Here is a 17,006-nt window from a genome sequence, read left to right on the forward strand (position 1 = left end):
GCACTAGTTCCCTCCACCAGGAAGCCTACACAACCCACTGAACCAACCTTAGCCACTGGGGACAGACACCAAAAACAATGGGAACTATGAAACAGAAGCCTGTGAAAAGGAGACCCCAAACACAGTAAGTTAATCAAAATGAGAAGACAGAAAAACACACAGCAGATGAAGGAGCAAGGTAAAAACCCACCAGACTTAACAAATGAAGAGGAAATAGGCAGTCTACCTGAAAAAAATTCAGAATAAGGATAGCAAAGATGATCCAAAATCTTGGAAATAGAATACAGAAAATACAAGAAACGTTTAATAAGGACCTAGAAGAACTAAAGAGCAAACTAACAATGATGAACAACACGATAAATGAAATTAAAAATTCTTTAGAAGGGATCAATAGCAGAATAACTGAGGCAGAAGAACGGATAAGTGACCTGGAAGCTAAAATAGTGGAAATAAATACTGCAGAGCAGAATAAAGAAAAAAGAATGAAAAGAATTGAGGACAGTCTCAGAGACATCTGGGAGAACATTAAATGCACCAAATTTCGAATTATAGGGGTCCCAGAAGAAGAAGAGAAAAAGAAAGGGACTGAGAAAATATTTGAAGAGATTATAGTTGAAAACTTGCCTAATATGGGTAAGGAAATAGTTAATCAAGTCCAGGAAGCACAGAGAGTACCATACCGGATAAATCCAAGGAGAAACATGCCAAGACACATATTATTCAAATTATAAAAAATTAAATACAAAGAAAAAATATTAAAAGCAGCAAGGGAAAAACAACAAATAACACACAAGGATATTCCCATAAGGTTAACAGCTGATCTTTAAGCAGAAACTCTGCAAGCCAGAAGGGAGTGGCAGGACATATTTAAAGTGATGAAGGAGAAAAACCTACTACCAAGATTACTCTACCCAGGAAGGAACTCATTCAGATTTGATGGAGAAATTAAAAGCTTTACAGACAACCAAAACCTAAGAGATTTCAGCACTACCAAACCAGCTTTACAACAAATGCTAAAGGAACTTCTCTACGCAGGAAACCCAAGAGAAGGAAAAGACCTACAATAACAAACCCAAAACAATTAAGAAAATAAGAATAGCAACATACATATCAATAACAACCTTAAATGTAAATGGATTAAATGCTCCAACCAAAACACATGGACTGGCTGAATGGATACAAAAACAAGACCCTTATATATGCTGTCTACAAGAGACACAGTTCAGACGTAGGGACACATACAGACTGAAAGTGTGGGGATGGAAAAAGATATTCCATGCAAGTGGAAATCAAAAGAAAGCTGGAGTAGCATTTCTCATATCAGACAAAATAGACTTTAAAATAAAGACTATTACAAGAAACAAAGGAGGACACTACATAATGATCAAGAGATTGATCCAAGAAGAAGATAGAACAATTGTAAATATCTATGCACCCAACATTGGAGCACCCCAATACATAAGGCAAATATTAACAGCCATAAAAGGGGAAATCGACAGTAACACAATCATAGTAGGGAACTTTAACACCCCACTTTCACCAATGGACAGATCATCCAAAATGAAAATAAATAAGGAAAAACAAGCTTTAAATTATACATTAAACAAGGTGGACTTAATTGATATTTATAGGATATTCCATCCAAAAACAACAGAATACACAGTCTTCTCAAGTGCTCATGGAACATTCTCCAGGATATATCATAACTTGGGTCACAAATCAAGCTTTGGTAAATTTAAGAAAATTGAAAGCATATCAAGTATCTTCTCTGACCACAACGCTATGAGACTAGATATCAATTACAGGAAAAAATCTGTAAAAAATACAAGCACATGGAGGCTAAACAATACACTACTTAATAACCAAGAGATCACTGAAGAAATCAAAGAGGAATCAAAAAATACCGAGAAACAAATCACAATGAAAATATGATGACCCAAATCCTATGGGATGCAGCAAAAGCAGTTCTAAGAGAGAAGTTTACAGCAATACAATCCTACCTCAAGAAACAAGAAACATCTCAAATAAACAACCTAACCTTACGCCTAAAGCAATTAGAGAAAGAAGAAGAAAAAAAACCCAAAGTTAGCAGAAGGAAAGAAATCATAAATATCAGACCAGAAATAAATGAAAAAGAAATGAAGGAAATGATAGCAAAGATAAATAAAACTAAAAGCTGGTTCTTTGAAAAGATAAACAACATTGATAAACCATTAGCCAGACTCGTCAAAAAAAGAAGGGAGAAGACTCAAATCAATAGAATTAGAAATGAAAAAGGAGAAGTAACAACTGACACTGCAGAAATGGAAAGGATCATGAGAGATTACTACAAGTAACGCTATGCCAATAAAATGTACAACCTGGAAGAAATGGACAAATTCTTAGAAATGCACAACCTTCCGAGACTGAACCAGGAAGAAATAGAAAATATGAACAGACCAATCACAAGCACTGAAATTGAAACTCTGATTAAAAATCTTCCAAAAAAAGCCCAGGACCAGTTGCCTTCATAGGTGAATTCTATCAAACATTTATAGAAGAGCTAACACCTATCCTTCTCAAACTCTTCCAAAATATAGCAGAGGGAGGAACACTCCCAAACTCATTCTATGAGGTCACCATCACCCTGATACCAAAACCAGAAAAAGAAAGAAAACTACAGGCCAATATCACTGATAAACATAGGTGCAAAAATCCTCATCAACATACTAGCAAACAGAATCCAATAGAACATTAAAGGGATCATACACCATGATCAAGTGGGGTTTATCCCAGGAATGCAGGGATTCTTCAATATATGCAAATCAATCAACGTGATACACCATATTAACAAATTGAAGGAGAAAAAACATATGATCATCTCAAACGATGCAGAGAAAGCTTTTGACAAAATTCAACACCCATTTATGATATAAACCCTGCAGAAAGTAGGCATAGAGGGAACTTTCCTCAACATAATAAAAGCCATATATGACAAACCCACAGCCAACATCATTCTCAATGGTTAAAAACTGAAAACATTTCCACTAAAATCAGGAACAAGACAAGGTTGCCCACTCTCACCACTATTATTCAACATAGTTTTGGAAGTTTTAGCCATGGCAACCAGAGAAGAAAAAGAAATAAGAGGAATCCAAATCAGAAAAGAAGAAGTAAAGGTGTCACTGTTTACAGATGACATGATACTATACATAGAGAATTCTAAAGATGTTACCAGAAAACTACTAGAGCTAATCAATGAATTTGGTAAAGTAGCAGGATACAAAATTAATGCACAGAAATCTCTTGCATTCCTATACACTAATGATGAAAATCTGAAAGTGAAATTAAGAAAACACGCCCATTTACCACTGCATCAAAAAGAATAAAATACCTAGGAATAAACTTACCTAAGGTGACAAAACACCTGTATGAAGAAAATTATAAGACACTGATGAAAAAAATTAATGATGATACAATTAGATGGAGAGATATACCATGTTCTTGAATTGGAAGAATCAACATTGTGGAAATGACTCTACTACCCAAAGCAATCTACATATTCAGTGTAATCCCTATCAAACTACCACTGGCATTTATCACAGAACTAGAACAAAAAATTTCACAATTTGTATGGAAATGCAAAAGACCTCGAATAGCCAAAGCAATCTTGAGTAAGAAAAACGGAGCTGGCGGAATCCAGCTCCTTGACTTCAGACTATACTACAAAGTTACAGTAATCAAGACAGTATGGTACTGGCACAAAAACAGAAATATAGATCAATGGAACAGGATAGAAATCCCAGAGATAAACCCAAGCACATATGGTCACCTTATCTTTGATAAGGGAGGCAAGAATATACTGCGGAGAAAAGACAGCCTCTTCAATAAGTGGTGATGGGAAAACTGGACAGTTACATGTAAAAGTATGAAATTAAAACACTCCCTAACACCATACACAAAAATAAACTCAAAATGGATTAAAGACCTAAATGTAATTCCAGACACTATCAAACTCTTAGAGGAAAACATAGGCACAACCCTCTATGACATAAATCATAGCAAGATTCTTTTTGACCCACCTCTTAGAGAAACGGAAATAAAAACTAAACAAATGGGACCTAATGAAACTTAAAAGCTTTTGCACAGCAAAGGAAACCATAAACAAGACGAAAAGATTATCCTCCGAATGGAAGAAAATATTTGCAAATGAAACAACTGACAAAGGATTAATCTCTAAAATTTACAAGCAACTCATGCAGCTCAATATCAAAAAGACAAACAACCCAATCCAATAATGGGCAGAAGACCTAAATAGACATTTCTCCAAAGAAGATATACAGATTGCCAACAAACACATGAAAGTATGGTCAACATCATTAATCATTAGAGAAATGCAAATCAAAACTTCAATGAGATATCATCTCACACCGGTCAGAATGGCCATCATCAAAAAATCTACAAACAGTAAATGCTGGAGAGGGTGTGGAGAAAAGGGAACCCTCTTGCACTGTTGGTGGGAATGTAAATTGATATAGCCACTATGGAGAACAGTATGGAGGTTCCTTAAAACAGAATTACCATACGACCCAGCAATCCCACTACTGGGCATATACCCTGTGAAAACCATAATTCAAAAATAGTCATGTACCACATGTTCATTGCAGCTCTATTTACAATAGCCAGGACATGGAAGCAACCTAAGTGTCCATCAACAGATGAATGGATAAAGAAGATGTGGCACATATATACAATGGAGTATTACTCAGCCATAAAAAGAAACTAAATTGAGTTATTTGTAGTGAGGTGGATAGACCTAGAGTCTGTCATACAGAGTGAAGTAAGTCAGAAAGAGAAAAACAAATACTGTATGCTAACACATATATATGGAATCTAAGAAAAAAAAAAAAAGTTCATGAAGAACCTAGGGGCAAGACGAGAATAAAGACACAGACCTACTAGAGAATGGAGTTGAAGATATGGGGAGGGGGAAGGGTAAGCTTGGACAAAGTGAGAGAGTGGCATGAACATATATACAGTACCAAACGTAAAATAGATAGCTAGTGGGAAGCAGCCGCATAGCACAGGGAGATCAGCTCAGTGTTTGTGACCACCTAGAGGGGTGGAATAGGGAGGATGGGAGGGAGGGAGACACAAGAGGGAAGAGCTATGGAAACATATGTATATGTATAACTGATTCACTTTGTTATAAAGCAGAAACTAACACACAATTGTAAAGCAATTATACTCCAATACAGGTGTTAAAAAATAAATAAATAAAAAATATACATATATAATGAAGGTAAAAAAAAAATCAAGTAGAAATATAATCACCAAAAAAATCAACTCTATTAAAGAAACATGTAGAAATCTTAAAAATAGAAATATAATATTTGACCTATACTTTGGCTCCTCAGGTCACACAGTAGGAAAACCATTGATTTCATCTACTAGTATTGTCAGCTTTAAAGAATCTCTATTTTTTAAATTTCTCAAAAATATATCAAATTACTATAGTGTACCTAAGACCTTCTTATTAAAAGCAAAGAAATAGAGTAATTGATAAAACAATCTAAAGTAAAGAGTAAACTATTGGAGTTGTTTTTGTAATACCAATTGACTATTTCTCAATTGCTTCCAAACCAAATTTATTGCTTTTTAAAGTCCACTAATCTAAAAGGTCATTTGAATTTGGCCAAATTATTTACAGTAGGTGCACTGGAGAATCATTTAAAAACATAAGCGACATAATGTAAATTGAAAGTTATAAACTACTGATTAGGAGATAGGAAACTAGTCATTAATATTACCACTTAATAGCAGGTTAACCAAGAATCCATATACTTAAGTAATTGTGTGTGTACTAAGTCAGGACAACAAAAAAATGAGCACTCCCCTCATTTTTACAACTTTTTTTACATAACATTAAATATTTAGGCATTTAAAAAATAATTTAAAAAATCATATGGTATATTTGTGCTTAAAAGTGTTTATTTGTAAATTTAGAAGATTGTATACAGTCTAAACTATAGCCATGTGAGTCCCCTAACTGAACTTTGTGTACCTGCTATTGAATATTAACATGAAGCCTTGTTTATACAGTATGGAAAATTCCTGACTTCAACTCTCTTTAAAGGAGTGAGAGGAAAGGCCAGGAAATGCCAGAGATACAATTAAATATCCTTCTGTTAATATGGAGGTAGAAAAATGATAATATATTGAAGATATACTTATAATTTTGAGACAGCACAAGTTTGAAAGGAAAAAAATAAAGAGAACTCTGCTATTACTGGTCAGTACCATGAATCATATTCCTGATTCAGTGTGATGGCATACCACATTGCCATTTTACACTGTTTAGAAATAACTGGGAGTCATAATTTCATTATTTGTCCTGAATAAAAATAAGAACTGGATTCGAGAAATTGCAGGATTATATGTGAGTATAAAAATTTTTCTCTTTGGAAAAAGGTAACATGCAAAATTACCATTTCTATAATCGTGGCTTCCCTGGTGGCGCAGTGGTTGAGAATCTGCCTGCCAATGCAGGGGACACGGGTTCAAGCCCTGGTCTGGGAAGATACCACACGCCACGGAGCGACTAGGCCCGTGAGCCACAATTGCTGAGGCTGCGCGTCTGGAGCCTGTGCTCCGCAACAAGTGAGGCTGCGATAGTGAGAGGCCCATGCATCGCGATGAAGAGTGGCCCCCAGTTGCCGCAACTAGAGAAAGCCCTCGCATAGAAACAAAGACCCAACACAGCCATAAATAAATAAATAAAATTAAAAAAAAAAATTTTCTCTTTGGAAGAAAGGTAACATGCAAAATTATCATTTCTATAATCTAAGCAATTCAGTATTTCTTGTCCTTAATGAATCTATTATATATTGTTACATTGTAACTGCTCACATCAATTATGCACATTACATTTCCGTATTACTTTTGTCCTGGAAACCTAACTAACCAGATTACTATATGTTAATCAAATTCAAAGGAAAAAAATTCTCAACACTAGAAATTATCTAAAATGCATGTGATTGGAGATTAGTATTTAGATTTAGTATTTCTGGGTATACATTTGACTTATGTTTTGCAAACTAAAATTTTCATATTCAAAGTGAAAAAGACTTGTGTGAGAATTTGAAGACCAAATAACTCTTTCTAAACAAGACGGCCAGAAGTTAATGTGTGAGAGAATTGGAGAGTTGTGAGTTTATTAATAAATAAGAAATGAAAGAATTTTGAATTTGTTCAAGTTTAAAGGCCATGGAAATTTTTCTTGCTATTTTAAAAGACCAAGATGAATAAATTAATATTTATTTTTAATTAACGTGAATGAGACTGAATCATAGAATTCCAAGAAGTTTCTCAATAGGATAATCAGAATCATTTTCTTTCAGAACATTTTGTATAGCTCTCTAGTGGCTTCATATTTATTTTTAAAGCTAAAACTTTCTTTGTACTCTTCATTATCATAAATAATGTAGATCTTCATGAATAGAGAAAAATATCTACTTAAATATGCACTGAAATCATGCCATTGCTTAGCTTTGTCAAAATAAAGTGTAACATTCACAATCATTACAATCAAAAGCATTTTTCTAAGATCAATTTTTTTTCAGTTTTTAATTTAAACTTTACTAATTCACATGTTTATGATGTTTCAGGAGTAATATATGTAAACTTTATTTTAAATTTTAAAAGCAAGCTTCATGTATAACTGAGATAAAAATAAAAAATTAAATTTGATAAACAAAACCATTCATGAGGCCCATAAAACCTTTAAGCTAACAATTACAAATGAATATATTCCCTTCTGCAGTACGTAAGAGCCAAATGTTTCTATTTTCCTTGTTATCAGCTGACTTCTTTTTGAAATACTGTTTTGTTTTCTAATTCAGTCACTTTTTACGCTTGAGAGAGTGTTACTTGCTGAGAGGATTTGCAGTATATTTGAGCCTACATCAGAAAGAGGAAGAAAATGTTTAAGAGTTTTAAAACTAAGACTCAAGTTAAAAGATGAAATAAAATACATTCACCCAAAAAAATGTTTATACAAGTCAAAAGCTTGCTTTCTTTCTCTTCCCTTCTTTCTTTTCTTTTTCTCTCCCTTTTTTCTCTCTTTCCTTCCTCCCATCTATGTTTTTCTTTTTCTTTCTTGATTTCTTGTTTACTTTCTTTTTCTTTCTTTCTGATGTTACACTCAATGAGAAGCCAAGTCTTGAGAATGTGAGCAGTGTATATTAGTAATTCAAAAATCAAGGTGGACAACTTATTTTTCAGTGTCTAAATACAATGATTGCCCTGGTCATGATTTACTCCATCTTAGCTTGAATTTTTTAATAATAGTGAGAAACAGAAGACAGAACCTGAAATAAATACTCATTTCTAACTATTGAATCCTTTTAGTTTTTCTAATTTCTTTTTTTAACACAATGTACATTTATATAGACATATAATTACTGGTGTCATACTGCATATTCACAGTGAATACAATGAGAAGTCATGTCTGTTTAAGAGGTTATATTTGTTCATCAAAATGAATGCTTTCCAAAGTCATTTTCTCTTTTTGCTCTTGGCCCTTTGGCAATCTTTCTGGATATCTTTTTTTGCACAAGTTATTCCAAAAAGGATAAGTCACACAACTGAACACAAAAGGCATGCAGAATGCATCAGGGCTACAGGATGTGACAAAATATTTGTAGCTTATTCTGTGTTTCCTTTGCCCCTGGAAAGAGAAATTTTTCTTGCTGTTCCATAGCTGTGGATGGGATAAGGTAACTAATGTCAAAAGAAAAAGTACAAGGAACAGAGGCAAAAGATGGAAGAGTGTAACTTCTTGATGGATAGGATGAGTGTATCAGCTTTTTTCCTATGTTCCAATAAATAATGAAAATGTTTTCTTTATTCCTATGAGTGACTTTGTGTAATTCATACCATAATAAGATACAGATTCCAAGTAATTTTTGACTAAAATGGTAATCTTTCCTACTAATTTTTAGAATAATATTTATGAAAGAGTTGTATTAATTTCTACCAATATATTGAATAAATCAAATCAGACCCCCCAATCTGATTGTACTCTCTGACTAGTTTGCAGCAAGAATAATACATTGTAGAAATAATATAAATTACACTCTCTCTCTTTCTCTCTCTGCCTCTCTTCCTCTCTCTCCCTCCTTCCCTTCCTCCCTCTCAGATTTCTGGACCAGTTGAGAATTTTACTGGCTGCATAGAAGTTATAGAAATCAATAACTGGGGATCTTTCATCCCATCCAAGGCAGTGAAAAAAATTCACATTGACAGTTGCAGGTAAGACACTACTAATGATTTCTCAAATACTTGTTCAAATAACCACTCCAAAAGTACCATATCCATTTGAAATCATCTAATCAGGACTAGAATATATTTTCTTCATTTTGCTTTCTCTTCCACTTTTACATTTTATGTTACTTTCTTTACAGACTATAGCATTTTTAAGCTACATCCCAATTAAGTTGGACCATTTATTTATAATGAGTTTCTGCTTTGTGCTGTATAAGATTCAGCATATCTACCAACAAATGATCAGTTAAATATGATCAGAAAACATCATCTCTCAGAGCATTTCAAATATAAGCACACTGACAGTCATGTATGTGGTGTATTGTTTAGGGTAGTGTTTAATTCTAAAATATTACTCTCAAAAAGTTGTCATTGTGCTTAAATTTTCATTATTGGTGACATTCCTTTCAGACAATCTGCTTCTGGATACAGAAATCTCTACCTGTGGGGCAGAGGGTGGTGGAGCAGGACAGCATAAAAGCCTGTTTGTCAACAGAAGAAACACACTGATATATTCTACTAAAAATTTTGAAATATTGAAATTCTACTATTCACTATGGTTTAAGGTGAATAAACAGTCACACAGTGACTGTCCTTAAGGAGTTTATAGTGTAGTAGAGGAGATATTGATGAAATATTCAAACTAACATATACAAATGAAGAGTGCTTTAAGAAAAATAAAAACAGAAGGCTATAAGAACATTACATATTTGAATATAGCCAAATATTTCCTTCAGCGGTAGGGGGAAATTGTGTATATTCAAAAATTAAGGAAATACTTCAGAAGGTAAAAGGATAACTCATTCCTCATTGTTTCCTCTTTAGCTAATACATTTAAATATTTATGTGGCACCTATGACACCAAGCTTTTTTGTTTGCTTGTTTTGTTTTTAATCAAATGAAAACCTAATATCTTACAAATTCACACTGAATAAGTTCTAGAAAATTTAATATAAATCCAACACCAGTAAGTCCTTATATTTTACCATTTATTCCTAATTTATGTTGAAAGTCTATCTCCATTTTTAATTGGTTTGCAGTTAGCAGTATTTCCTAATATTTAACTCTGAAATTCTTTGCTCTCTGCCTCTGTGTGAAATACTATGATCTGTTAACTTATAGTTAAATGAATTAAGGGCAGTCACTAGGTAGCAAATTCATTGAAAATGATAGAATCTTTCTATAATTTATATAATAATCTGTTAATTTAGCAATTTGATAAGCAAACTACTTTTTTAATTTTGGGAAAGTAGGGCACATTTAACTTTTGTTTTAAGAATGAGTATAAAAGCCCCATAGCACAGGGAGATCAGCTCGGTGCTTTGTGACCACCTAGAGGGGTTGGATAGGGAGGGTGGGAGGGAGGGAGATGCAAGAGGGAAGAGATATGGGGACATACATATATGTATAACTGATTCACTTTGTTATAAAGCAGAAACTGACACACCATTGTAAAGCAATTATACTCTAATAAAGATGTTAAAAAAAATGAGTATAAAACAAAACCAAAAATTGTGTGATCTCAGATATGTGCAAGGGAATTCTTAACCTTGTCTTTTCTTGTTCTTTCTTCTCTAGAGGACCTATTTTGTTTACATCCAATGCCATTTGGTCGTTTGACCTCCATTTTGTGATATTGGTTTTTTAAAAAATATGAAGTGATATTATCCCTCCCTACAATATCCAACACAGCTGTGAACATATAAAAGGCACTTTACTTGTGTTTAGAGTTAGAGAAAGTGGAGACTATTAAATTTCTCTGGACATTTATACTGTCCCTCTCACCAACTACTACCACCACTTTATTTTATTTAAGACCACTTTTCCTAAGAGAGCTATTATATTGGATTGGTTTGTAATAGTTTTCAAAGCCTAATTCTCTAAATTATTGGCTTTATGACACTGAGTAAGGTTTAAATTTGCCTGATTCCTCAGTCTTCTCTGTAAAATCAGAAAAGTAACCTTTCCCTCATAATTATAAAGAAGATAAAATTGGACTGTCTTCTCTGTTTAAAGTTCAGTGAGGCTGGTCTTCTTTGCCAAATTTTCCACCATTTCCAGAAAGTTGCCCTCTAGTCCTTTCTCCAGAAGCCCCTGCATCATCTCCCCAAGCCCGTCTTCACCAGTCTGGCTGCTTCTCAACATTTATGACCTGATCAGAGAGGCCTTCCTAGACCTCCGAAAATGAAGTGACCTCCCATGCATGTCTCCTAGTCACTCTTTATTTCCATAATTTGTTTTTTATTCTTTATGAGAGATGCCACTATTTGAATGTAGTTTTCATTTGATCATAAGTTTCCTTGATGGCTCCCTTACTATGACCTGAGCTCCTTGCAGGCATGGACTCTACAGGCCTCTTCCACTCCTGTTTCCCCAGGGCCTCGAATAGTGGATGCTCAAAGATGTGCAGTATAAAGTATTTTGTGATCCTACTATGATTATTTCTTCAAACAAATTTTTATTATGAAATTCCTTTTAGATTCACTGTACCAAGTGATTCTCAAACATTTTGGTCTTTGCGCTCTTAAAAATTATTTTGACTGCAAAGAGTTTTTTTACATGGAATTATTTATCAATATTTACCATACTAGAAATGAAAACAGAAGAGTTTTAAATATATTTATTATTTAACTCATAAAATGAAAAGATAAATTTGCTACATAACCTCAAATAATATGTTTTTATGAAAAATAAATACACTTACCAAATCAACAAATAAAAATAATGAGAAGATTGGTGGTTTCACATTTCTTGCAAATATCTTTAATGTCTAGCTTAATGAAGATACTGGATTTTGATATATGTTTCTGCATTCAGTCTGTCCAGTAACTGTTCTGTTGAAGTAGCTGAAGAAATTCAGTCTTCACATAGATATGTACTTGGAAATAATAGGGGTACTTAAGTAGCCTTTTCAAGCAACTGGGAATACTCATCTTTGATATTACACCAAAACTTGGTAAGTTATAGATTGTTAAACATTAGTTGCAATGTGAAATGTAAAATCCAATCAGTGAACTTTTCATATTCTGTAAATGAAAATCCATTGTTTTATCTTGCATTTTGAATGAATCTTGTACCCATGCACAATTTTGTACTATGTCCAGAAAAATATTGGTTCCTTGAGTTATTCAGGTAACCCAAATGTCAACACATATCAATATAAAATACTGAAAAATCTTATCTGTGAATATCCCCTCCAATCTCACCAGAGTGTCTTTAAGTATTGTAAAGCTGTCAAGTGCAAAAGGGTGCATTTTAGATTTTTCCAAAATTCTAATATTTGCCTTAAAACTCAATTTTTATCATTGGCAATGAATACTGTTAGTTGTTTTCCTTGAAGTGACAGTCTCATTTTGTTTTTGAGAAAATGTCTACCTAATACCTAAGATTGCATAACCATAGTTTGAATACTAGTTCTTTCAAGTAAAATTGTCTGCCATGAAAAGAAGCAGCTAGTTGCTCTCACACATCAAATAATCACAAATTGCTTCTTCTGGAGACAACCTTCACACTTCAGCACGCAGAGAAGTATACTTTATGCATACTCCCCTTTGCTTCACACACCTTAGTAAAAAGGCATATACTTATAAATCATAATTTTAAAAAATAATAATTTTGCCACTGCCTCAAGTACACTCATGTGAAATTTGGATTTTTAAACTGTTAGTAGAGAACACTATACCTGTTAGTATAACTTGGTACTACTATTTTTAGTCATCAGCAGTTTTCTCCACCATTGTTCTTGGATCACCAGTGCAAATGTAAACACAGTGAAAAAGTCAGATAACATGTTAGTATCATTATTAAAAATATTTTAACCTCGCAGGCCATATGAAAAATTATTGCGGTCTCCCAGACTCTATAGGGTCTCCCATGAGAACTGCTGCTTTCCTTTAAAATGCCTGATGGCACTCTGTTTACCTGATCATTACAACAAGGCTTCTCTACAGATGGCTGTTTCTACAGTAGAGGATTCCGGGTGATTCAGAATTTTCTTACAGGGACTGTAGTCTTAGCATCTGATATTACTTTTTTTTTATAAATTTATTTATTTATTTATTTTTGTCTGTGTTGGGTCTTCGTTTCTGTGCGAGGGCTTTCTCTAGTTGCGGCGAGCGGGGGCCACTCCTCATCGCGGTGCGCGGGCCTCTCACTGTCGGGGCCTCTCGTGTTGCGGAGCACAGGCTCCAGACACTCAGGCTCAGTAGTTGTGGCTCACGGGCCTAGCTGCTCCGCGGCATATGGGATCCTCCCAGACCAGGGCTCAAACCCGTGTCCCCTGCATTGGCAGGCAGATTCCTAACCACTGTGCCACCAGGGAAGCCCCATCATCTGATATTACTTTTAACACTGAGATGCTGCTATTGAGAAGCCAAAACCAAAATTAATACTAGCTCCTGTCTTACACACATAAAGTGAATATCCCCAAAATTTGTGGATCTCTTGCTTGATGCATTTTCTAATTGACCAAAAGACTTAAATTTTTAGAATAGTATGTTCTAGTTCCTCACCTCTTTCTTAGCAATCAACTTTATACTGGTGATATAAGAAAATCCAGCAATAACTGGAAATTTCAGCATAGCAATGACAAGAAAATCAATTCACCTATCATGGTATTTGGGGTTTTGTTTATTTTGTTGTTGTTGTTTGTTTTTTTGTTTGCTTGAATTTTTCTACCAAGGTTTTTTCCAGTGATAGAATTGACAATTATATTTATTTATATAACAAATCCTTTCACCTTTAGATTGTTATATTATTTCCTGTCTATTTTTTTTAAACATGGAAGAAATTGATTTGTCTTTTTTTTTAATTTATTTTTTTTATTATTTATTTTATTTTTGGCTGCATTGGTGCTGCAAGCAGGCTTTTCTCTAGTTGCAAGCAGGCTTTTCTCTAGTTGCGGGAGAGCAGGGGCTACTCTTGGTTGTGGTGCTCAGGCTTTTCATTGCCATGGCTTCTCTTGTGGAGCGCGGACTCTAGAGTGCAAGCTCAGTAGTTGTGGCGCACGGGTTTAGTTGCTCTGGGGCACGTGGGATCTTCCCGGACCAGGGCTCGAACCCGTGTCCCCTGTATTGACAGGCGGATTCTTAACCACTGTGCCACCAGGGAAGCCCCTATTTCCTGTCTATTTTAATAGGAACCTATATTTACTTCACCTGTGTTCTTAATAACTACATAGTGTATACCTCAGGCAGGAACTTTTCACCATGTACTGGCTTATGTCTTATATGAATTTGATCTTCCATTCAGGCTCAGGGATCAGGTACCAATGTAGTATGATGTCAAGAACAGCTAAATCAGTTATTCCTCCTCCAGTTTTCTTCCCTAGAGAGGCACCCTGATGTGATCTAGTGACACTCTGATGAGCCTTATTAGAAATAGTAAAACATTGGAAAGCAGGGAAATGGATGTTTAAAAGGATGGTAAACATGATGAAATACAAGCCAGTTGAAAAGAATGAAATTCACCTATATGTGTCAATATGGATAGATCTTATAACATATTGAGTGAGAAAAAATGATAACTATGGCAGCATACCATTTTTGTGCACTTTTAAAGCTGCATTATATCCAAACAGCCATCTTACCCTTTATTACGCATTCTCAAATGTCTCTATATATTATTAAATAGTCTGGATTAAGTTTTATTTGTACTCTCTTTTAAATAATTACTATTTCTGAAGGAGTATGTTATGATAATGGTAAGAAGTATTCAAGTCAAAGGCAATGATTCAGAAACAAAAGGCTGAAAGCACCAGAGATCATTTTCTACTTTTTAACTGTTTGTTTACAGATCATCTCAACAGGCCACTAGTATCATTAAAATGAGTATTATTGGCTTTTCAGAAAGGAGTAAGTTATATAGTACATAGCATGCTGTTATAAATTTGTGGTGCCAATCTAAATGCCCTACTATTAAATAAATATTTGATTTAAATGTTTTATTAGTAGAAGATTAAGGCATAGTTTTAACATCCTAAGTAATATGTAAAATGTCATTTATTTTTTTAAAAAACCCTCCACCATCATTTTTAAGTAGACAGTATGAACCTTCAAAACAAAATCTAAAAGAAAAATTTGATTGCTCAGAAATGGGAATCCAAAGGTTTATCATTTATTATCTTCAAAAACATAATAAAATAAGATCTAAAATGAAATAATATGTTACAATTTTCTCCAGTTCTTTAACCAGTCTGATACTTGTCTCACCACAATGTGCCGATATGAGATCGATGCACTCTTGGTTTCCTAGAGACGTGATTATCATTTACAAGTAAAGGCCAGATGATGGAGAGGAGTTGAAATTGTGGTTTAGTATTCAATGTACATTTGTACATTTGGGACTGAAGAGATGAGAGTTTGCCACGTGAAGCTGAATCTATCACAGGTGTAGGAACTCTGTTTTGAATGTGTCTGCCCTGACTTGCCTACCTTTCATGACCGACAGCTGAGTGTAATGGTTTCGGGTAGATGAACCGTGCCATGAGTTGCTGATTCCCATGATGAGGACAATAGTATAGGAGAATTTTAATATCTACTACGAAGTTTAATAACAGATGACTATAGTTAATAATACTGAATGGAACACTGAAAATTTGCAGTAGATTTCAGGTGCTTTCATCATAAAAAATGTGGTAACTATGTGAGGAGATGGATATGTTAGTTAGCTTGACTATAATAAACATTTTACTACATATATGTTTATCAAATCATCATATGTACACTTTAAATATATATTTTATTAAAATAAAAATAATAAGTTTCAAAGGAAGCACCTAATATCTACAGTATTATTAACAACCATCATCATTTTGTACATTAAATCTCTAGACTTATTCATCCTACATAACTGCAGCTTTGTACCCTTTAGCCAACATCTCCTCACTTCCGACACTTACCTACCCCTAGTAACCACTGTTCCACTCTCTACTTCTGTGTATTTGACTTTAGATTTCACTATAAGTGAGGTCATGTAATATTTTTCTTTCTGAGAATAGCTTATTTTTTTCACCTTTTTTTATCGAAATACAGTCAATTTACAGTGTTGTGTTAGTTTCAGGTATACAGCAAAGTGATTCAGTTATATGTATATATTGTGTATATATATTATATATATATATAAAACCTTTTTCAAATTATTTTCCATTATAGGTTATTAAAAGATATTGAATATAGGTCCCTGTGCTATACAGTAGGTCCTTGTTGTTTATCTATTTTATATATAGTAGTGTGTATATGTTAATCCCAAACTCCTAATTTAAAAAATTCAAAAACATATTGCTGTAATTTATATCAAAGTGTGTTCTGCCTGTATTTTCCTCTAGGAGTTTTAAAGTATCCAGTCTTACACTTAGATTTTTCTTTCTTTTTTTCTTGGAATATATTTGATTTACAATGTTGTGTTAGTTTCAGGTGTACAGCAAAGTGAATCAGTTTTACATATACATATATCCACTCTTTTTTTATATTCTTTCCCATATAGGCCATTACGAAGTATTGAACAGGGTTCCCTGTGCTATACAGCAGATTCTTATTAGTTATCTGTTTTATGTATAGTATTGTGTATATGTCAATCTCAATCTCCCAATTTATCCCTCCCCCCATCCCCTGGTAGCCATAAGTTTGTTTTCTACATCTGTTTTGTAAATAAGTTCATTCATACCCTTTTTTAGATTCTACATATAAGCAATACCATATGATATT

At 33.9% G+C, this 17,006-nt stretch overlaps 1 protein-coding gene across 1 annotated transcript in view; it reads left to right on the forward strand.

The window, feature by feature from the left end:
• Positions 1 to 17,006, forward strand: part of EYS (eyes shut homolog) — a 1,768,116-nt gene that overhangs the window by 1,144,581 nt on the left and 606,529 nt on the right. Inside the window, exon 24 of the mRNA XM_036871239.1 lies at positions 9,179 to 9,291. Within this exon, the coding sequence (XP_036727134.1) occupies positions 9,179 to 9,291 (113 nt within the window). The remainder of the gene's footprint in view (positions 1 to 9,178; positions 9,292 to 17,006) is intronic.

The sequence above is a fragment of the Balaenoptera musculus genome, chromosome 12 (genome assembly GCF_009873245.2).
Source record: "Balaenoptera musculus isolate JJ_BM4_2016_0621 chromosome 12, mBalMus1.pri.v3, whole genome shotgun sequence".
In the NCBI taxonomy this organism is placed as follows: domain Eukaryota; kingdom Metazoa; phylum Chordata; class Mammalia; order Artiodactyla; family Balaenopteridae; genus Balaenoptera; species Balaenoptera musculus.